Genomic DNA, 22,370 nt, shown 5'->3' on the forward strand with positions numbered 1-22,370 from the left:
ATGATCAGGGGAAATCCAGAATATCAGAAGTGTCACACAAGCATGAAGATGGCGTGTTTGAGGGCAGGCCTGCTATGTCTCAGTCAAGGAGGGTGTAGTATTTTTTTAAAAATCTATTCCAGGGGAGGGTCATGTAATTTGTAATTGATTAAATTTATATATTTTAGTGTTTTAGAATGAGTTACTTATTATGCTATATATCGATATGTGCCCAATGCTGCTGGGCACACAATATCAGGTGTGCCTATAGGCTATTTAGTGTGGTCTCAATCAAATGATCCATAGCCAATAGGCTACGAAGTGAATACTCGGAGAAGAAGAGAGCAAAGTTATATTTCTGAGATATCTGCTGGGATGATGTAAATAAAACTAGGCTGCATTACACACTGCAATGGATATTCCAACCCTGGGCCCCGGCCTGCTCCGCTCTTGCTGATCAAAACCTTTTTTGTGTGCTGCTGCCTAACCAATGCTGTGCTGTGTAAACCTATAGTGGCAGTTCAGGAGGAGAGGCAAAGGCTTCTTCGGAAAATAATGTTTGATCTTACACATGGACTAACCTATAGCCTATGTTCTGTTCACTTTGAGAAGGAGAGCGCTAAGATGAGGAGGACCAGAGATCAACTTTGATAGCTTGCTACTACTATAATTAATTTGATTAAAAACAATATGGTTCTTGCTCATTATGTATTTATCAGAGTTATTGACCTCACAATAAGCCAGATTCAAGTAACTTGCATTGTGGTACTGAAACTTGAAGCAGATCAATCGGAAATGGACAGGTCATGGTGCTGAAAGTAAGTAAATTTGAGTGGGCATAATTAATTTAAACTGTCTTCATTTTAATTCGACTTTACTAACAAGAGGACTTTGTGTTGGTGCCTATTTAAGAAATAAGAGGTAGGCCTACCGGTTTGACAGACAAAATTAGGCTATAGGCTGTTATATCCATATATTTGTTGGTCAATTCCTCCACCCACCATGCACTCTTTAACCTCTTGAATGTAACTAAATGTAATTTTAAAAATCTACATAAAGTAATTATTTATCATAAACAATAACTAGTAATGTTGCATACTCCAAGAAATGTTCAAATCTCACATTTCTGGTCATTGAAAAAATAAATGACTGAGGTGCAGTCACTTTTGAGGAAACAAGCTCAGGTACACAGTACAAATATGATAAAAATATGAAATATTTTATATGTATTTCCTATTCAACAAAACTGAATAAGACTTTATAAAACGACTAACGTATAAGATTTCACCTTCCTTAACTGTAAAATACGTATTTGTATATTTAGTGTTAGAGAAAATGTGCATATTTTTTAAAGGTCTCCCTTGATCAAAACGTCTGCCCCCATCGTTGTGAACCTCACACATAGCTCTAGCTATGCTTTCTGAACTCATTAGGAACTCGCCTTTCATCTCATATTAATCTTGTCCGTCTATGACAAACAAAGTGCTATTTATTTTAAATGCATGAATTGTTTTAGATTATTGGGTATATATCGAACTCTAAATGTGCTACTGCCACGAAACCACTCTATCGCGATGGGCTACTGAAGCGCTCGGGAGGGGGAGCACGGAGAACATAACGCACGCATGCTCATCTATGATGCTGCTCAGATTATTGCAATCGATTTTCATTACTGAACTCGGAGACAAACACACTTCACAAGATATGCCTACTCTATTTCTCCTGAGCTAAAATCCTGTCATGAGCAGTAGTTTACACATTTTCTAAACAGAGACGCATAAATAGGACACAACGTGAGGAAGACTAAGCCAACCGTGAGTGAGACAACATTTGGTCACAATTTCAAAATTCAAACAGAATCAACAAATTCGAACTCGAAAAGGGGGCTGGGTACGTTTTCTGAACCCGTCCAAAACGATGGAGTTGCATAACTTCAGAAAACAACGCCAGTTTGTGGGCAAGGCAAGCCCACTCGATGCTAATCAACCAAGGGGCACACACACCCCTCTATCGTCAACGCCCCCTCCACAATCTCCCTCCCCGATAGGTCCAGGCAGAGATGAAAAAAACAACAACAAGGACTTTAAAAACATCCACATTGTTTCGTCCATCAGTAAGTAACATCTGGTTATCAAACCGGGGTACTGTGGCTACATTCTCCTGTTTTTCGGCACATTTTTTATTTTTAAAGTTTATAGTTCTTTCTTGCGTGAACTCAAAACGCGAACATGCCCAGCAAGAGGAAGAAGAACAAGCGCCGCATGAGAAGGGTGGTAAGTGCGGACCACCTGGGCTCGTTCAGTTTCTCAGTGTTGTAGCTAATTAGGCCAGTGGTTCCCAAATAGGGGTACTAGGACCTGGGGGTACTTGGCCTATCAACGGGGGGTAATTGAGAAGACTCATGAGACTTTAGGCCAACTGTTAAAATGCACATGAGTACTTCATGGGTACTCTGGGCAGAGCAAACTTCAGTTGGTGGTACAGTAACCGAAATAGGTTGGGAACCACTGAATTAGGCTTTGATCACCTGCGATGTTTGGAATTAATTTGCGCTCCATGTTTTCATCCACTCGGGTAATTGAAGGCCATTGAACATTTCATCCTTTAAAAATATGCAATTTCAATGGCTGAAATGTTCAATGCACTTCGATTACTATGTGTGTGTGTATGGAATGGATGAAGGATCGGTACCATGGATGAACAAACCTCCTTGTACGCTAACTAAATTGTTTTTCAAACCTAAATTACTTCAGTCATGCATTTTTAAGCCGAGTGGATGCATGTGAAGAAACCACTGCCAATATGTCCGTCATACATGCCCAACATCATTTCCAATCCATCCCTTCCAATCCATTGGATGTGGCTCGCCGTTCCTCTCCTTGCTGGCTTTCCGTTCCTCTCTATGCGGCGCGGTAACACAGCGCGCTGTTGGCAATGTTTGATAAGGGCCGTGCATAAAGTTTGATCTCGCTGGGTATGCTTCTCGGCCAAGTAGGTTATCTATAAATTGTTATAAACAATCAGTGACGTGGTCATGCTGCTTCGTAGATTTTGTCAATTGAATGAACGGTTTATCACAAGCACGCAACATCGGCGCAAATTGCGCTCATATGCAGTGGTTGCGCTCGAAGTTTGTGGTTGCAAGTGCTTGGTTCGTCATTGGGCATAAACTGTCAGCTATTCATTGAATTGTCGTGAGCGGAGTTATAGCATTTAACGTACTCGTCCGATTAGTAAAACATCTTAATTGTATATTCAGAGGTGGAATGGCAATAATTTACTATTTTACACAAGCACATATCTTGCAAGATGCTCTGCACACTCTGTACCTGGGGCTTGGGTGGAGGGCGGCAGAGCCTTTCCTTCATAAAGGGGGGGGGGGGGGGGGGGGGGTTCGGTGTCGAAGGGAAGGGCCAGAGAAGTTAAATGTGTTTTCCATCTTAGAACATGTGCCCTCCCCTCCATTTATACCAAGATCACCTTATGCAACAAAGGGACCCATTTTTACAATGTTACCATCTAGGTCCATTCTTCAATTAATTACAATGTATATTCTACAAATAATTGAGATGTTATCCAAGGCTCTTTCATAGGTCTGCTGTAAGTCAGTTAACATTGTACATGCACTACACTTAAGATTCCTTGCAAATACTTCTCAGTATGGTGAGATTGGAGTTCTCCTAAGCACCCCCCCCCCCCCCCTCTAACTCAAACCAAGGCTGTATTTGGTAATTAATTTTATGCATGCCATGGGCCTGTACAATCTTTGAAACCTGTCACAGAAGCCCAGATAAAAACGTATCCCAAATCCTTATCACCTTTGCATGCTCAAGATATCTATGGAGGTGCATGGGTGTCTTTGATATTTACATGGATGACATTACTAAAGAAGTATGGTGAACAATAATATATAATATGCATTGACATTACTAAACAAATATTGTGAACAGTAAAATTTGGAAGACAAGATATATATATATATATATATCTTCCATGCACACTGTAATCTGTATCATGTTATGTAATTATGTAATTGTATGTAATTAAATGTATTGTTGTTGATGTGTATTTATGCGAATGATTTGATAGTGAAATTAAAATGTGAAACTTCAATAAAGATCTTTTTAAACAAAAACAAGACAGCAGGGGAATCAGTTCTGCTTCAGTGCTTTTCTTAACTTGTGCTTTTTACATGTGCTCCCCTGCCCCTTCAAACAAGTCTCTCTAGTTTCTTTCCAAAGGATGACGATGTCTGGTAAATGGTTTTAAGACTTCTCTTATTGACTGGCCTAACCCTAAATCGTACCAGTGCGAAGGGGCGGGAGGTGTTGTTTTGACTGACAGACCAAAAGGCAGAGCTGTTTTTTTATGTACACTCACTGAGTTTATGCACTTGGCAGCTCTGTAAACTCTGCTGGCTGGCCGGGCCTCTCTCGCAGCTAACGAGGCATAGGGTGTGATTATAACATGATTATAATAAGATTGATGTGATTAGTTCAGTCTGCCCTGCGGGGCCCCATCCCTAGCCCTGAGCCCTGCTGACTCGGGGGTTTCGGTCCCGCCTGACTTGACGTGTCAGAATCACTCGGAGTCAGACAATTTACCACCATTATCTAACCCCCCCCCTCTCCGCCACATTGATTGGCACCATAGCCCAAAGGTTAAGTCCTCTGTTCTCTCTGGGAAAACATGTTGGTCCTAGTTTGGTATTCCTGGTATTTCATCGAATAGAATAGACCCTCTCCCCTTAACTCCAAACTAGACAAGCAATTCAATAACAAACAGCCCTCTGGCTGGATTACCTTCAGCAACCTCTCCTCATATTTTTTCTCTCCATCTCTCACTGTTTAATCAAAGCAGAGGGATTCATAGTAAAGTTCATCAGACACACTTCTCTCTCTGTCTTTGTGTTGAGCAGCAGGCCCAGAGGAGAGTCCTTGAGGAGCAGCATTCTACTGGCGCAGGCAAAGGAACCCCAGGAGTGGCTGCCGTGGCACCCCCCCTTGAAATATTAAATTGTCCCCCCCTTCTCTCACCCCCTCCAGTAGTAAAGGTCCCAGTCGTAAAGCCCCCTGAAATATCCAATTGTCACCCCCTTATTCCCCCCACTATAGTAGTAAAGGTCCCATTCGTACAGCCACCGGCCCCAGTCAAAGTACCAGAGCCTGAGGCTGTGGTGGCGGTGGTAGAGCCTGAAGTGGTAGCAGCTGAGGTTGAAGTTGAGACCCCAGTCGAAGCTCCAGTGGAGGTTGAAGTCGAGGCCCCAGAAGAAGTTCCAGAAGAAGTCCCAGTCGAGGCCCCAGGGGAGGCCCCAGAAGAAGTCCCAGTCGAGGCCCCAGAAGAAGTCCCAGTCGAGGCCCCAGAAGAAGTCCCAGTCGAGGCCCCAGAAGAAGTCCCAGTCGAGGCCCCAGAAGTCCCAGTCGAGGCCCCAGAAGAAGTCCCAGTCGAGGCCCCAGAAGAAGTCCCAGTCGAGGCTCCAGAAGAAGTCCCAGTCGAGGCCCCAGTAGTAGAAGCAGAAGCTCCTGTTGAGCCCCCTACAGAAGAAACTGCAGCAGGGCAGGAAGTTGAAGAAAGCATAATTCCAGAGACTGAGCCAGTAACTGAGGTAAGGACCTGCTCTCCCATTTTGAATTTGTTTGGGAATGGGGAAGATATGGGTTCAGGTGGTTTCGGACATGTTGGGCATGGACTGATTTTTTTACATTTCTTTTCACAAGTGACATAGTTTCTGTACTTAACATTAAACCAGCACCCAACACTTGAGTAAAGTTCTGTCTTTGCTGTGCAAAATGGTTCCCTGGTTGCTTTGCTGTGCAAAATGGTTCCCTGGTTGCTTTGCTGTGCAAAATGGTTCCCTGGTTGCTTTGCTGTGCAAATTGGTTGCCTTGGTTGCTTTCCATGGAAATGAGATGAAGTAGCGTCAGCGTGGTGTGGAAATGAGATGGGGGGGGGGGGGGGGGGGGGGGGGCAGTAGGAGAACAGTATGTTCTATTTAACAGAGGCTGTACATGTACAGGAGTGTGGGCAGGGCCCCTGTTGCAGTCACTATACATTAACCTTGGCTACTGTAATTTGTCTTGGATGGATTTGTCTGTTCTAAAACTGATTTCACTTGTGTTTTCCAGAAGATTGTGGTAAGAGTAACTTAATAACATGAGATTACTTTCCTCTAAAGCTGTTTTAAGGTTTTCTAATGAACCAGGTTAGCTAACACTTTCCCCTACACATGACTGGCGTTAGTTCAGTTGCAATATTTTCCAAAGTTCCTCCGGTGCTGTAGCTATGACCACATATGACGTGTGTGCTGACATGTGCTCTCACATGTATGTGAGTGTTTAGCGAGGGATAAGGGGGTGGTTATATATGATGATGCACTCACGGTCAGCCGATAGAGCTCCACAGTAAAGTACCAGCCCCTCACTCCCCTTGCAGGCTCTGAGGGCCCAGGCGGTGTTCAGCCCTTGGATCCCCGCCCCCCCAGCCCACCCAGCCCTCTTTTCCTCAGCCCTATGCTGCTGCGCTCACCGTAGACATGCCAGAAACGCCTTAGACACACACGCACACACATTTTTTATTTTTTTATTTCACCTTTACACACATACACACACAGACACACGCTTTCATAAAAGTACTTTGGACTCACGCACACACATAGTGGGTGTGTTATACACACTCGGTATCAGGATAGTTTTATTTAGTTGGTAAGATTTGCACATCCTTGTAATCTAAACATAGGAGCACTGAGACACTGCACTTGCCCAAATCCATAAACCGTTGGTGCTGGTAGAGAAAGGCTTGACAGTTGGTGGCTCTGGTCAGTCAGTCGGTTGCGGTTTCTTCACGATGGGGCTCATATTCAGCTGGCTGAGGGGGCCAAGGCCCCTAGACTCCACACCCCTACTGGACGTCACCGTAGAGACACAGGTGAGCCCCCTCTGATGGGGGTTGTGGTAATCTTATCCTGGATGGGGAGGGCGGGGCATCTGAGGCCAAACATTTTGTACCAGGCAGCTTTCTCTCTTGGCTCTTCTTCTTTCCTGCTCTTCCCCTCTTGTGTGCCCACTTATGGGGCCCCTATAGAGGTGCACTTTCTGTCTGGCACCTGTTGTCACCTAGTGCCTCTGCATGATGTGCCTGCCTTCCTGGGCTGACTGAAACTAGGCATTTGTTATGAAAGGTGACCATTTTTTTCCTCACTTCACCCATCTCTCTCTCTCCCACATGTGGAAGCATTTACCATATAGGAAGCTTCTCCAGAATATAACAGGAGGCTAGCTCTCCTATATGGGCTGAATCATTTCTCTATTGTGTTCTCCAAAAGTTCCCCTCCATTGGAATTGTAGTGCCATTTAGCTCTGTCAGGATTTCTGTAGTAAATGTCATTGTTCGTTTTTTACATTGTGGGTATATTGTTCCCTAGCTTATACAGCAAAAACAAGAACTTGGCTGCTAGGAAGGAGGAGGAGGAAGGGGGTGTGTACTAGGAACATTATGTCCATAATGCGCTCTGAATGCGTTAAATTGTGGTCTGTCTGATAGAAAGGGCTGCACTAGGATCAGTTTTGTACATTTTGGCGAGACAGAGCTGCGATCAGACCAGTTTGGTACACAGTGTTCCACAACAGCTAGGGATGGTAGTAGCGGCTGTGGCTATGTGAATATAGGCTGCCAGTGGAAGGCCTGTAGCCCACAGTCTCTCCCTCCCTCTACACAGCTCTACCCAAGCTATATATTTACTTACCTGGAGCTATAGACTACGTGCTTGTTCAGTATAGTTATGGTCCCTTCAACTGATCACTTTTAGTCCCCTTGTCTTAGTAACATAACGTGCTAGAAAAATGCTGATGACTTTTTCTGTTAAAGGTCCCCAAAGCACACACATCCCTGGGATGCTCGTCTTTTCAGTTTGCTGCAGCTAGCGACTGGAACGAGCTGCAACGAACACTCAAACTGGACAGTTTTATCTCAATCTCTTCATTCAAAGACTCAATCGTGGACACTCTTACTGACAGTTGTGGCTGCTTTGCGTGATGTATTGTTGTCTCTACCTTCTTGCCCTTTGTGCTGTTGTCTGTGCCCAATAATGTTTTTATCATGTTTTGTGTTGCTATCATGTTGTTGTCATGTTGTGCTGCTACCGTTCTGTGTTGTCATGTGTTGCTGCCATGCTATGTTGTTATCTTAGGTCGCTCTTTATGTAGTGTTGTCTCGTCGTAATGTGTGTTTTGTCCTACATTTATATTATTATTATTATATATATATTTTTTAATCCCAGCCCCGGTCCCCGCAGGAGGCCTTTTGGTAGGCCCGTCATTGTAAATAAGAATTTGTTGTTAAGTGACTTGCCTAGTTAAATAAAGATTAAATTAAATAAACATAACTGCCCATTTGAACAGTTGTGTTCTATCTGCAGTTTGTATAATTTCGGTGTTTGACCACATTCTGAGGTTTCGTCAATGTGGAGGTCGTGTGATTAGTGTGATCTATCTCCCTCCAATAGGGTACCCGTTTTAGACAGGCTTTTTTCTGGCCTGGTTCGTGTCATTTGTAAAGTAGCATATATACTTTATGTAGGAGGGTATGCTCCAGTCCCAGAAATTGTAAATTATTTACAATCTCTGCACAAATGATGTGCTGTAGACAGTGTCAGTATTGGTCAACACACCTGATAGCACAGTGTGTGTTCAGTACCAAGTGTGCATGCTGTGAATTACGCACCGAGGTGGAGAGATGGACCATGTGGCACAGAAGACAAAGGCTTGGCGGAGGGGAGGGGAGGGGGTGAGGGCAAAGATGGTTTCCTCGTAACCTCCATCTTGAGCTATCAATAGATATTTGTTCTTTTTTCTCTGCCTGCCATGGAGAGAGGGAGATAGGAGGGGGGCGTGGCAGATCTCTGGTATTATGTAATTGGCTCTAACGTCACTTCGTGTTCCATACCCCCCCACACACAGACTCCTATGTAGTCGACACAAAGCCAGCACTGAGGGAGGTGTGTGTGCAGTGTACCCCTAGTGTATTTTCTAAGGAAAGGTTTATGATCTCTGAAAGTATATTTAGCAAAACCTTGCATTTTTTACACATGGGTGAAAAACATAACAATTGGGCACCACCGACCCACCCACCACTGTTTCTAAAATACAATTCCATCATGTAGTTGTATTAATGATTTAATACAGAATTTAAATCTGAATTGCTTAATCCTAACTTGATGTTCCAAACCGGATGACTTCTACTCTGCCACTCCAATATCAGGCTAGTTTAACTTTATATCCATTTGACTATAGCAGTCAGCAAAATGTATATTCATAACAACTCCTTTCTCTCTACTTCTTCCAGGCCATACCCATTCCTGAGGCCCCTGTGTCAGCTCTTGCTGAATTTAAGGTAACCCCCCCTGACCCCCCCCTCCAATCAACTCACTGAACTCTGTTCCTCAACTTGCTGAACCAGTCATGGAGCCCCCGGGCACCCCGAAATTCTCCCACAAGTCATCTGCTGTTGCTCAAACATGGCTCTGGTTGAGCAGCAGGGTCTGAACAAAGAACAAGCCTGTCTACAGAGAGGTGTTCCTACATGCAGCTAACAAAAATACATGGAAATGTCTGCTCTATCCAAAATTACAACCAGCTTATTGCAGCATTACCGCAAAAATGAAAGAGGCAAGTAAGGAACTTGTCTGTTAGCCCTGCATTAAAGACCAACATTGGATAAAGAAAATTGTTATAAAAAAAAATAAGTATACCAGTTTTATGTAAGGACCAAAAAATGTACAGACATACAGATCGCAAAATAGTTGGGAAGAGATTTTCGATGTACCGATTCCATCACACTTGGTTTAAGAACAGATACACAAAACTATGCCGGATGCAAAATGTTAATTATTATACCAAATTCTTGCAACCAATAGAATGTTATAGCTTTGCAGATTTTTCTGCGAAGAGACAGAATCAATAGATACTTTTGATTTGGTACGGTCCATATGTAGCTGGTTTTTGGTTGCAGGTTCAGGAATGGCTGAAGAACTGCAACATTTACCTGGAGTTAACTCTGCAAATAGCACTGCTGGGTGATCTGAAAAGTAATAGTCAATCGATCAATAATATAATAATACTCATAGCAAAAGGGTTTATCTTTAATTGACAATCTCTAAACTACAGTATGAGAATAGAAAGGTTCATAACTTTTGTGAAACATCACAGCACAGTTTAAAAATTCAGAAAGTATTCAGGCCACTTGACTTTTTCCACATTTACATCAGTATTCAGACCCTTTACTCAGTACTTTGTTGAAGCACCTTTGGCAGCGATTACAGCCTCGAGTCTTCTTGGGTATAAGATTGGCAACCTATATTTGGGGAGTTTCTCCCATTCTTCTCTGCAGATCCTCCCAAGCTCTGTCAGGTTGGATGGGCAGCATCCCTGCACAGCTATTTTCAGGTCTCTCCAGAGATTTTCAATCGGGTTCAAGTCCGGGCTCTGGCTGGGCCACTCAAGAACATTCAGAGACTTGTCCTGAAGCCACTCCTGCGTTGTCTTGGATGTGTATTTAGGGTTGTTGTCCTGCTGGAAGATGAATCTCTTTGCCCCAGTCTGAAGTCCTGAGCACTCTGGAGCAGGTTTTCACCAAGGATCTCTCTGTAATTTGCTTTGTTCATCTTTACTACTCTCCCAGTCCCTGCTGCTGAAAAACATCCCCAAAGCATGCTGCCACCACCATGCTTCACCATAGGGATGGCGCAATGTTTCCTCCAGACGTGATGCTTGGCATTCAGGACAAAGAGTTCAATCTTCGTTTCATCAGACTAGAGAATCTTGTTTCTCATAGTCTGTGAGTCTTTAGTTGCCTTTTGGCAAATTCCAGGTGGGCTGTCATGTACCTTTTACTGAGAATTGGCTTCCGTCTGCCCACACTATCATAAAGGCCTGATTGGTGGAGTGCTGCAGAGATGGTTGTCCTTCTGGAAGGTTCTCTGATCTCCACAGAGGAACTCTGGAGCTCTGTCAGAGGGACCATCGGGTTCTTGGTCACCTACCTGACCAAGGCCCTTCTCCCCCCGATTGCTCAGTTTGTCCGGGCGGCCAGCTCTAGGAAGAGTCTTGGTGGTTCCAGACTTCTTCCATTTAAGAATGAGGGAGGCTACTGTGTTTTTGGATACCTTCAATTCTGCAGACATTTTTTGGTACCCTTCCCCAGATCTGTGCCTCGACACAATCCTGTCTCGGAGCTCTACAGACATTTCCTTCGACCTCATGGCTTGGTTTTTGCTCTGACATGCACTGTCAACTGTGGGACCTTATAGACAGGTGTGTGCCTTTCCAAATCATGTTCAGTCAATTGAATTAACCACAGGTGGACTCCAATCAAGTTGTAGAAACATCTCAAGGATGATCAATGGAAACAGGATGCACCTGAGCTCAATTGTTTTGTCTCATATCAAAGGTTCTGAATACTTTAGCAAACATTTCTAAACCTGTTTTTGCTTAGTCATTATGGGCCATTGTGTGTAGATTGATGAGGAAAATGCTTTATTTTATTTTAGAATAAGGCAGTAACAAAATGTGGAGAAAGGGTCTGAATACTTTCCAAATGCACTGTATTTCAGTAACACTACTAAGAATGCAAGATGCCAAAGCGAGGAACCCCCAATAAAGAACTGTCCAGTCCACACTGGAACATAGTTGTACTTTGGGGTCATGAGAGGAAATGTTTTAATTCCATTAAATGTAATTGAATCTCCCAGAAGTGTTACTGGCCTCAGCTCTTCCTTCCTATTTTGTTTTATTATATATATCACACGTACACACAGCAATGCCGATGAGTACCTTGACGATGAAGACTGACTGATTTAATATATTTTAGAATAAAGATGTAACGTAAAATGTGGAAAAAGTCAAGGGGTCTGAATACTTTCCGAATGCACTGTATATGGCAAATACAAAATGTAAACTGGATGGTGTTCAGAGATAGATGGGAGGGATTGAGGGTAGCTGAAGCATGAGACTAAAAACAAACAAAAATAACTAATGTATAATATACTGTGTCTGTAAAATGTATATAGTATGTAAAGCTGGAAGTAGAATCCATTAGCTTAGTCCAATTAGGAGAGGGGTGGTAGGGTTAGGGGAAAATCATAAAGTACAAATATATATATGGGGGATTGGAAATTATGCAGACAATTGCATTGACAGAAGCCACAATATATTTGCATTATTAAAGCTGATCCACCCCCTAAAATACCATTAAAAAAATAAAAAGGTGTTCCTACTAGTATGACACCTTCCTCCCACCTTTTCACCACCAGTGTGTTCAACAACTACCTCTCCTTCTGCATTAAGTTGGACCATTAACGGTACTCTTTATTTTATAAATATGTACACTAACAACTTGTTGTCCCTATTCAGGTTCAGGTCGCAAACTCCGTAGCCATTACCACAGAGATCGCACAGGTAAAATATTACCTTTGTCGCTAGTCTGTCACTGTGCAATATGAAAATAATATAGTGCATGCCATTTTAGTCTAAGTGATACTGGGCCCGGTTTCCCAAAACCATCGTTATTAATGTTGCACTTGAAAACGTTAGTAATTTAACGCCTGCCTCAGACCACTCGTAGAACAGCTAAGTGCATCGTAGGGTGCTTTTTTCCACCTCCCGTGTCACTTTACACAGAAAATCTCCACTAAACATACAATCACAGGGTTTATCCATCTCTGTTGAGTTCTATTTAGCTACTTCTAGACTACTGTCTTTAATTTCTCAATATATTTCATGATGTGTTGTCTAATGTGCGCAATGATGAATTAATGGATTTTTATTGGGTAAGCATTAGAATTAGCCACCTCAATATTTACACCCGTAGGTGGTAATATTGTTCTAGGGGGTGATCAGTCATCTGTAGTGTGAAATAATTATAATGTTACGGTAAGATTTGAATAGAGAAAGCTGATCTGAGAGCAGCGCTCTCTTTTGTTCCTATCAGTATTGACACATGCTCCAACGATGCACTTAGCGACCGCTCTCTCTGAGGGGTGTTTTGGGAAACGCATCTTCAGCCATTGTAAGAAAGATGCATCGTTAAAACACTCGCAAGCCTAAGTTCCATTGCTATCGGGAAACCGGGCTCAGGTGCAAGGCAGAATCTGCAGTGAATCTAAGGTGTTTCAGTAGTAGCCTACTGTGTGTATATCAGCCATACTGCCCTTGCATGGTGTGGCGTTTGACGGTGTTCCACTGCATGTTTAGACTCATGATGAGCCGTGGATCGAGCCTGAAGTGGAGGCTGAAGTGGAGGCTGAAATAGTTGACGAGGTCCAAGCGAAAGTAGAGGCAGTAGTTGAGGAAGAACCAGAGCCCGATCCCATGGTCAAGGCCGAAGCTGCCCCAGTTGTAGAAGCTGAACTTGAACTGTCGGGAATCAAAGACGGAGACAGTCCTATCGTCAAAGCTGAAGCCATTCCTGAAGATATTGATGTAGAAGAGGTACTATATTTCTCTGCCTCTGTTGAAAACTCAACTCAAGGCCTTTGTGTTCTGTTACGTGATGTTGTCTTGTGTGAATGTGCATGTAGTGTGTGGTTTGCTCTGTTCCTTCCCTTTTCTCTTAAACTGCATTCAGAAAGCATCTGATAATTTTTTTTCATTTAGAATTTTCTCTTGTAATTTCTCCTCTTTTCAGCATGAGACTGTTATGACAGAGGCACCTGAAGAGGTTCCAGTGGTAAGCTAATTTCTCACGACATTGAACAAAAATATAAACGCAACATGCAACAATTTAAAAGAATTTACTGAGTTACAGTTCATAATTCATCAGGCCCTAATCTATGGATTTCACATGACTGGGAATACAGATATGCATCTGTTGGTCACAGATACCTTGGAAAAAAGGTAGGGTCATGGATCAGAACCAGTCAGTATCTGGTGTGACCACAATTTGCCTCATGCAGCACGACACAACTCCTTCACATAGAGTTGATCAGGCTGTTGATTGTGGCCTGTGGAATGTTTGCTGGATATTGGCGGGAACTGGAACACGCTGTTGTACACGTCGATCCAGTTCATCCCACATGCTCAATGGGTGACTTGTCTGGTAAGTATGCAGGCCATGGAAGAACTGAACCATTTTCAGCTTCCAGGAATTGTGTACAGATTTGTCCAGTACAGGTGAAACTGGGATTCATCTGTGAAGAGCACACTTTTCCAGCATGCCAGTGGCCATCGAATGTGAGCATTTTCCCACTGAAGTCGATTACGACGCCAAACTGCTGTTAGGTCAAGACCCTGGTGAGGACGACTAGCATGCAGATGAGCTTCCCTGAGAAGGTTTGACAGTTTGTGCAGATATTGTTTGTTGTAAAAAAAACACAGTTTCATCCTGGACTGGTGTGGTTACATGTGGTCTGTGGTTGTGAGGCCGATTGGACATACTGCCAAATTCTCTAAAAAGACGTTGGAGGCGGCTTATGGTAGAGAAATGAACATTCAATTATCTGGCAACAGTTCTGGTGGACATTCCTGCAGTCATTATGTCAATTGCAAGCTCCCTCAAAACTTGAGACATCTCTGGCATTGTGTTGTGTGACAAAATTGCACGTCTTAGTAGCCTTTTATTGTCCCCAGTACAAGGTGCACCTGTGTAATGATCATACTGATTAATCAGCTTCTTAGTATGTCACACCTGTCAGGTGGATGGATTATCTTGGCAAAGTAGAAATGCTCACTAACAGGGATGTAAACAAATTTGTGCACAAAGTATGCGCGAAATTAGCTTTTTGTCCGTACGGGAAATTTCAGGAATATTTTATTTCAGCTCATGAAACATGGGGCCAACACTTTACAACACTTTATATTTTTGCTTGGTATCTTTTTAAAATTGTGCAACTTCTTATACATTCTGAAGATGTGCACTGAGAGTCGGAACATAAAATGGGGCTACAGGTAGCCTAGTGGTTAGAGTGTTGGACTAGTAACCGAAATCCCCGAGCTGACGAGGTAAAAATCTGTCTTTCTGCCCCTGAAACAGGCAGTTAACCCACTGTTCCTAGGCTGTCATTGAAAATAAGAATTTGTTCTTAACTGACTTGCCTAGTTAAATAAAGGTAAAACATTTAAATGGAACATACTACAAAACAAGAAGCACAGACAGGAAACAGAAACAATGACACCTGTGGAAGGAACCAAAGGGAGTGACATATATAGGGCAGGTAATCAAAGAAGTGAGGGAGTCCAGGCGAGTGATGGTGACAGGTGTGTGCCATAATGAGCAGCCTGTTGACCTAGAGGCCGGAGAGGGAGCGCATGGGACATATTATCTAGATGAATTTTCAAAGCTTTTGTATCAGTTCAACGCAGGCTGGGCTAGTGATCGTTCCTATTAGGAAGGATCGCTGGAGCACTTCACACTTCTGTTTGCTTCATACAAACAGGACCCAGGAAGCAATGGTAGATTGTCTCCTAATTTTTGCTTTGGTGTTAAACTGACACGTGCCCCAACCTCTCACCTCCCAGGAGACAGAAATTATCCCAGAAAAGCTGTGGAAGCCCGTGGAAGCATCGATTGAAGAAGCTCCTGTAGCCGAGGTCGCTCCAGCAGAGCTCCTCGTAGAGGTAAGGCTGACCAAGATATGGCATTCTCAGTCCTTTCACTTTTCTAAGTAAGAAAGTTGAAATGGAAATGAAGTTGGAATTTGTATATCTGAACATTGGGCTCATAACTCTGTCTATTCTCTCCAGGCCTCAGTAGACCCTGTCATCAACACAATGGCTGACTTTGCCATCACAGAATCTGTTCCCGTTGTGGAAGCAGCCATGGCTGAGCAGGTGAAACTCGCGCTCCAATCATACCCACTCTTGACACATACACACAATGACCACATTTAGGTGTGCACATTATTCCAGACAGTAGCACATACAGTGCCTTGCAAAAGGAGTTTTTCTTATTTTGTTGCATTACAAACTGTAATTTTTAATGGATTTTTTTGTTGGATTTCATGTAATGGACATATACAAAATAGTCCAAATTGGTGAAGTGAAATGAAAAAAATTACTTGTTTCAAAAAATGTGATAAAAAACTTGATAAAAAATAGAAAAGCGATGCGTGCATTTGCATTCACCCCCTTTGCTAAGAAGCCCCTAAATAAGATCTGGTGCAACCAATTGCCTTCAGAAATCACATAATTAGTTAAATAATGTCCACATGTGTGCAATCTAAGTGTCACATGATCTCAGTATATATACACACACACACCTGTTCTGAAGGGCCCCAGAGTCTGCAACACCACTAAGCAAGAGGCATCACCAGGCAAGCGGCACCATGAAGACCAAGGAGCTCTCCAAACAGGTCAGGGACAAAGTTGTGGAGAAGTACAGATCAGGATTGGGTTATAAAAAAATATCCCAAACTTTGAACGTCCCACATAGCACCATTAAATCCATTATTAAAAAATGGAAAGAATATGGCACCACAACAAACCTGCCAAGAGAGGGCCGCCCACCAAAACTCACAGACCAGGCAAGGAGGGCATTAATCAGAGGCAACAAAGAGACCAAAGATAACCCTGAAGGAGCTGCAAAGCTCCACAGCGGAGATTGGAGTATCTGTCCATAAGACCATTTTAAGCCGTACACTCTACAAAGCTGGGCTTTATGGAAGAATGGCCAGAAAAAATCCATCGCTTAAAGTTAGAAATAAGCAAACACGTTTGGTGTTCGTCAAAGGGGATTTGGGAGACTCCCCAAACATATGGAAGAAGGTACTCTGGTCAGATGAGACAAAAATTTAGCTTTTTGGCCATCAAGGAAAACGTGATGTTTGGCACAAACCCAACACCTCTCATCACCCCGAGAACACCATCCCCACAGTGAAGCATGGTGGTGGCAGCATCATGCTGTGGTTATGTTTTTCCATCGGCAGGGACTGGGAAACTGGTCAGAATTGAAGGAATGATGGATGGCGCTTAAAACAGGGAAGTTCTTGAGGGAAACCTGTTTGTCTTCTAGAGATTTAAGTTGGGACGGAGGTTCATCTTCTAGCAGAACAATGACCCAAAGCATACTGCTAAAGCATCACTCGCATGGTTTAAGGGGAAACATTTAAATGTCTTGGAATGGCCTAGTCAAAGCCCAGACCTCAATCCAATTGAGAATATGTGGTATGACTTAAAGATTGCTGTACAACTTGAAGGAGCTGGAGCAGTTTTGCCTTGAAGAATGGCCAAAAATTCCAGTTGCTAGATGTGCCAAGCTTATAGAGACCTACCCCAAGAGACTTGCAGCTGTAATTGCTGCATAAGGTGGCTCTACAAAGTATTGACTCTGGGGGGGTGAATAGTTATGCACACTCAAGTTCTGTTTTTTTTTGTCTTCTTGTTTCACAAAAGAAAATATTTTGCATCTTCAAAGTGGTAGGCATGTTGTGTAAATCAAATGACACACCCCCCCCCCAAAAAAGCCACTGTATCCCACTTAAGGTCTTGTTCAGAATAAGCTGTTTACATGCACCTTTGATATCCCGCTCACGAATATCCCGGTTTCCATGAATAAACTGAATATTCCTCATTTTAAATTCATATGGGTTAAATTGAAAAGTAACTGAAATCTGGACACTGATTGTAGGTCTATAACCTCTCACATGTAGAGTAATATAATTTTAACCCCTGCAGAATTAAGCATTTCTTACAGTACATTTTTTTTTTTTTGTAGGAACAGGAGTGGAGTAATGTGATTTCTTTCAGCATCTCTTAAGAAAACAAGTTACACGTGCATTTGCATTATCTTTGACACTTATGCAAGCAGACAGTATTTCAACCACAAAATATGCACCCAAGATGAACTGAAGTCTTATCAGAAACGTGTTTAATAATTTTCTCAGCTACCTAAACAAAATAGACAACTTTACTGGTGTTAACTACTGTAGATTACTAGTGCATTCATTCTGGTGAACACTACTTTAGTCTTCTGAGCAACAAGTTATGACCAGAAGAGAAGCTGCATGTATCTAACTATAGTTGACAAATGGCCTACCAAAGTTTGGAAATTATAGGCAGAAAAGTAGCATAAACCAGTAGGCTATACTGTTGTATCAGCAAAATAAATTGTTATGGAGGATCGAACTACACAGCTATAACATACTCTTTTTAAATGATTTGTTTGACAATCAGATGAAAACATCACAAAATCCATATGTAAAACAGTCCCTGCGGAGACAGTGAAAAACAGTCAAAGGGATAAGATGTTTACATGCCACAGTATCCTGTCAGAAAGAAACATATCCCAGGCTTCTTTTCGGGGTTTCGCATAACCGGGATACAAGCTTTTTCGTGTTATTGTAAACGGGATATGATGTTTGTATGCGTAAACTAAAAAACAGAATAATTGAGTATCCAGAATAATAAGAGGAGATTGGTGTGCATGCAGATGTGGTCACATGTTGTTTTGGCACACCTTTAATCATACAGTATGACCACCTGCTGATGTCCCCTTCCTCAAGTCCGACTGCATGTCATCTCTGTTCAGGTGCCCGCAGTCTCAACGGATTCACTTGACGCCCTATCGGAGTTGCTGAACGACATCACTCTAGTCACTGAGCCCGCCCCTGTCACAGCTGATAAAGTCATTGACGTGAGTCTCCTACATTTCTCTATGCAGAGATGCTTTAGTAGAGCAGACGTGACACACAAAACACACTCCTGTAACCCTGTTGTCTGATTGGTCTCAGGAGCCAGAGTGTGAGGAGAAAGACGTGACAGAGATGAGGGTGAGAGACGATGTACTTCCACCCAATTACCGGCCCTGCTCGGAGGACCTGCTGGTCAGAGTTGAATCATAATAACCTAAACTTCTCATCCACTCACTAATTTTGAATAATGAATTCAACCAACTCTTTACTCAATCACCTTGCTATATAATAACCTTAACATAATCAAACACTTGGGTGTAGGCTATCCTCTCATAACTTCTCATTTTAAATGCTCTCGCACATTTTGAAATGTGGCATTCCAGGGGTTCTTCCTCTCTCATGGGTTTCTCTCTGCCGTCTGTGGATCGATTCTCCCTCGCCTCTCTCCTTGTGGTCTTCCTTTTTACATTCTGTTCATTCCCTTGGTTGTGGGCTGCTCCAGCTTGTTTCATTGCATTGGGCATGCCAAGTACTGTAGTGGGACTGGTTTATTTTTTACTACTCTGGTATTGATTAATTAGGATCCCCATTAGCGACAGCTAGTCTTACTGGGGTCCGACAACGAGAAATACATTTGACCAAAAAAAATACTTTACAATTGTTACGCATGCTTCTTTTGGAGGGAACGCAACAAACACCCTGCAACACTCAACTCCGTGGAGTGAAAGAGGTATGGGATTGCAGGTGCAGGTAAGGATGTCAAACGCAGAGAACTACACCGTTAACAGGGAATTTATTCCTTCACACAGTAATTCTGGGTCAAAGGGTCTGGACTGAACCAAAGCAAAGAAAGTAAAAGTTAGAGCCCACTCTCCTACCCACAACTTATCTATTTAACGCCACCTGGCGTGCTAACCAAAATACAGGGGGTAGTCCGCCCAGGTCTTACTTAGTGTGCATAGACAGTACATACTACGAGTATATGTATGCCCGCAGGCCTCTTGCCTAAGCACTCCCAAGGTGCCTTCCCCTTCCCCCCTGGGAACAAATTAAACAGAATAATACAAACAATTTCAATAATCAAAACAATCCTTTTGACATAAACATACCGCCGCAGAACCGGCTACAAAATACTTTGCAAAAAGTGTCTGAGCAACAACCAACACAGAATATCAAAGACGCTCTCCCTGAGCAACAAACAATACTGAGGCATACCCAGAAGCTCTTTCTTCCTAACAAAGGAACTCTGGCTTTTAAGCTGCAGAAGGAGTCTAATTGAAGACAGCTGTATCCTTTGACGAGAGGGCGGGGTCAGAGCTCCAATTATCGATGGGACCGACCAATCAGCTGCTTAGGACTTCAGGAAGCTATTTCCTGAAATACACACATAGACACATACAAACCCACAACAACACAGAAACTGGGGAACGTAACACAATTTACATACATTTAAAAACATGTAATGTGTGTGCATCTATCAGTTACACGTCAGTACATATACACAAAGCCAGAGTTCACATGGGGTTAAGAAGCATTGTTGGGAAAGAGCTTGCAAGAAAGGCACTTCACTGTACTTGTGCACGTGACAACTTGAAACATAGTGGTGCGCTCAACAACATTGACTGTCTGCGTTTCCTTTCACAGGCTAAAGAGGAAATTGGAGCCCAGATGGAAATCGAGGCTAAAAAGGATGCCATAGATGAGAAGACGGTCCTTGACGTCATCTCTGGAGATTTATCCGCCCCCCACCCTGTTATCTCAGAACTGCAGTGTCACACGCAGCTCGTCGCCCCCAAGGTAGGAACCTATAGTGTATTGAACTCTCCCAACCAATTGTGATCAGTCTTTAAGTATTTCAAATCAACCACCCTCTGTTCTAAACTCTTCTTGTTCTTTTAGGATATCCCAACAGAGGCAGTGCTGAATGGACAGATGGCAGCTGAGGTGGCCATTGAGGGATAGATCTCTATGGGTGACGACTTGTTTAATCTCCCTAAACACTGCGTTTGAATGCATAAGGTCTGGATTGGCATTAACATTCTGTTATTGTTCCTGTCTCCCCACAGATGTCCTCAGTCAGTATGAAGGACTAAAGAGAGCATGACAGTGAGCCGACCAGCGAACTTTACTTTTCATTTTTTAGGGCTTAAAGGGACCGCTGGGAAATTTGACAGACATCCAACACTCAGTGCCTTTCTTGCTTGGGTTCTTACAAAAAAAATATTAAACAAGTTTAAAATGCGATATGAAGGTGGGGGAATAAGACTTTTTTGTTGTTGATCAGAATGTGACAATTTGGAATAAACAAATGATGGCTTTCATAGATTTCTGTATTCCATTGCATATATTGTGGATTTGCCTCAATTGTAAATGGCATGCATTGTGTATGAATACTGTAGAATTAATGAATGTGGCAATGGCTTGTCTTCACATGTTTGTATGGATGAGAGGGATTCATTCCTTGTACACGTTTCCTGTTTTAACCTGGTTTGATTCCTTTTTGTGAAGGGACGGTATGGCAGTTTGTACAGTACCATAGCTACCCCCTCTTCTCCCTATCCCCATTGTGGTACTTTTGTTTTTTCAGGGACTGTATGATGACAGCTCCACCCTCTTTACTGTGTAGTGTCAGTGTGTCTACAGTCCCAAGTCTGTCCTGGGCAATGTGAAATGGTGTGTAGTTTTAGGTCCTCTGACCAGATGCTCTTAACATTTAATTACCTATGCTGCCAACTTAAAATAGAGTACGGGGGCCTGTAGATCCTGTTTTTAGTTTTTATTTTCTTTTTCTGTTTTGTATAGACCATATGATGTGGTACAACCGCTGTTTGTGTTCAGTTACGTGCTCTGGAAGAGACCATGGAGTTGTCATGTAATTGAGGAGCTGGGTTGGATTTCATTCACCTTTTTGAATAAAGATGTTACTCACCAAGTTCTTGATTCAGTTGTTGGCCTGTATTCTACATTCCTTAGTAATAATGTTTTTGTTTGTTTTAACACATTCAGCTTGAGTTCCACATTAGCATAACGTTTGAAACTATAAATACTTTCAGGCAGCTGAAGCAAGTGCATTTTGTGGGATGGAATACAGTTGTTATTAGCTCACAATCCTTTATCAATATTTAATAGTACCACAATCTAGAAATGTTGCGATCGCACAGTTGGAGAGTGTTAACATTACATGGCAAAGCATAACATACGGACGGGTATGTGAGCTTGTTACTTTACCAAAGTGAGACATAATTACTACCAGGATTTCTGTCTGAAACCTGTTCAGGAAAAACTCCAGGATCTAGTCCTTTGCTTCTTGGATGTTCAAGTAGGAGACTGGAAGCATTTGACTTGTTGGGTGATTTATGTATTTATTTGGAGGATCTCCCCAGATCCATAGATGTCTGCTACTTCGACTGTTTACACAGGCAGCATAATTCTGATCTTTTGATCAATTACTGGCAAAAGACATGATCTGATTGGTCAAAAGTCCAATTAGTGGAAAAATATCAGAATTGGGTTGCCTGTGTTAATGCAGCCTTAAAAGGATACTTCGGGGGTTTGGCAATGAATTGCTTTATTTACTTCCCCAAAATCTCTCATGGTCAGATTCTGCATGTGAAGTTACAAACGTGTGAGAATTTCTCTTCTGGGTAACCGAGATTAAGTTCCCCAGAGCCAGATGAACTCATGGATTTTTGTATCTCTGTGTAACTAGCGTGGTAACAGTTAGCATGCTATTACCATAGACTTGCGTTAACGCTAGTAAGGTTGGCTTCATGGC

General features: G+C 42.6%; 1 protein-coding gene across 3 annotated transcripts; it reads left to right on the forward strand.

The window, feature by feature from the left end:
• Positions 1 to 2,024: 2,024 nt before the first annotated feature.
• LOC139410713 (fibrous sheath CABYR-binding protein-like) lies at positions 2,025 to 21,527 on the forward strand. Of its 3 annotated transcripts, none has more exons than XM_071156140.1 (13): positions 2,025 to 2,252; positions 4,898 to 5,584; positions 9,319 to 9,366; positions 12,384 to 12,428; positions 13,224 to 13,460; positions 13,657 to 13,698; positions 15,486 to 15,584; positions 15,711 to 15,797; positions 18,493 to 18,597; positions 18,695 to 18,787; positions 20,240 to 20,392; positions 20,495 to 20,567; positions 20,662 to 21,527. In XM_071156140.1, exons 1-12 carry the CDS (start codon positions 2,208 to 2,210, stop codon positions 20,555 to 20,557), a joined length of 1,704 nt encoding a protein of 567 aa, XP_071012241.1. In that variant the 5' UTR covers positions 2,025 to 2,207; the 3' UTR covers positions 20,558 to 20,567; positions 20,662 to 21,527. The 3 variants fall into 3 exon arrangements, with proteins under 3 accessions (XP_071012241.1, XP_071012242.1, XP_071012243.1); XM_071156141.1 differs by having other exon boundaries at positions 18,695 to 18,733; XM_071156142.1 differs by lacking the exon at positions 18,695 to 18,787.
• Positions 21,528 to 22,370: the final 843 nt, after the last annotated feature.

Source organism: Oncorhynchus clarkii, chromosome 6 (assembly GCF_045791955.1).
Source record: "Oncorhynchus clarkii lewisi isolate Uvic-CL-2024 chromosome 6, UVic_Ocla_1.0, whole genome shotgun sequence".
Taxonomy (NCBI): Eukaryota; Metazoa; Chordata; class Actinopteri; order Salmoniformes; family Salmonidae; genus Oncorhynchus; species Oncorhynchus clarkii.

Bases quoted from the DNA above. Each gene is read 5' to 3' on its own strand.
- LOC139410713 (XM_071156140.1), top strand. From the start codon at position 2,208: ATGCCCAGCAAGAGGAAGAAGAACAAGCGCCGCATGAGAAGGGTG. The intron at 2,253-4,897 runs GTAAGTGCGGAC...TGTGTTGAGCAG, and splicing joins AGCGCCGCATGAGAAGGGTG to CAGGCCCAGAGGAGAGTCCT. The intron at 9,367-12,383 runs GTAACCCCCCCT...GTCCCTATTCAG, and splicing joins CAGCTCTTGCTGAATTTAAG to GTTCAGGTCGCAAACTCCGT.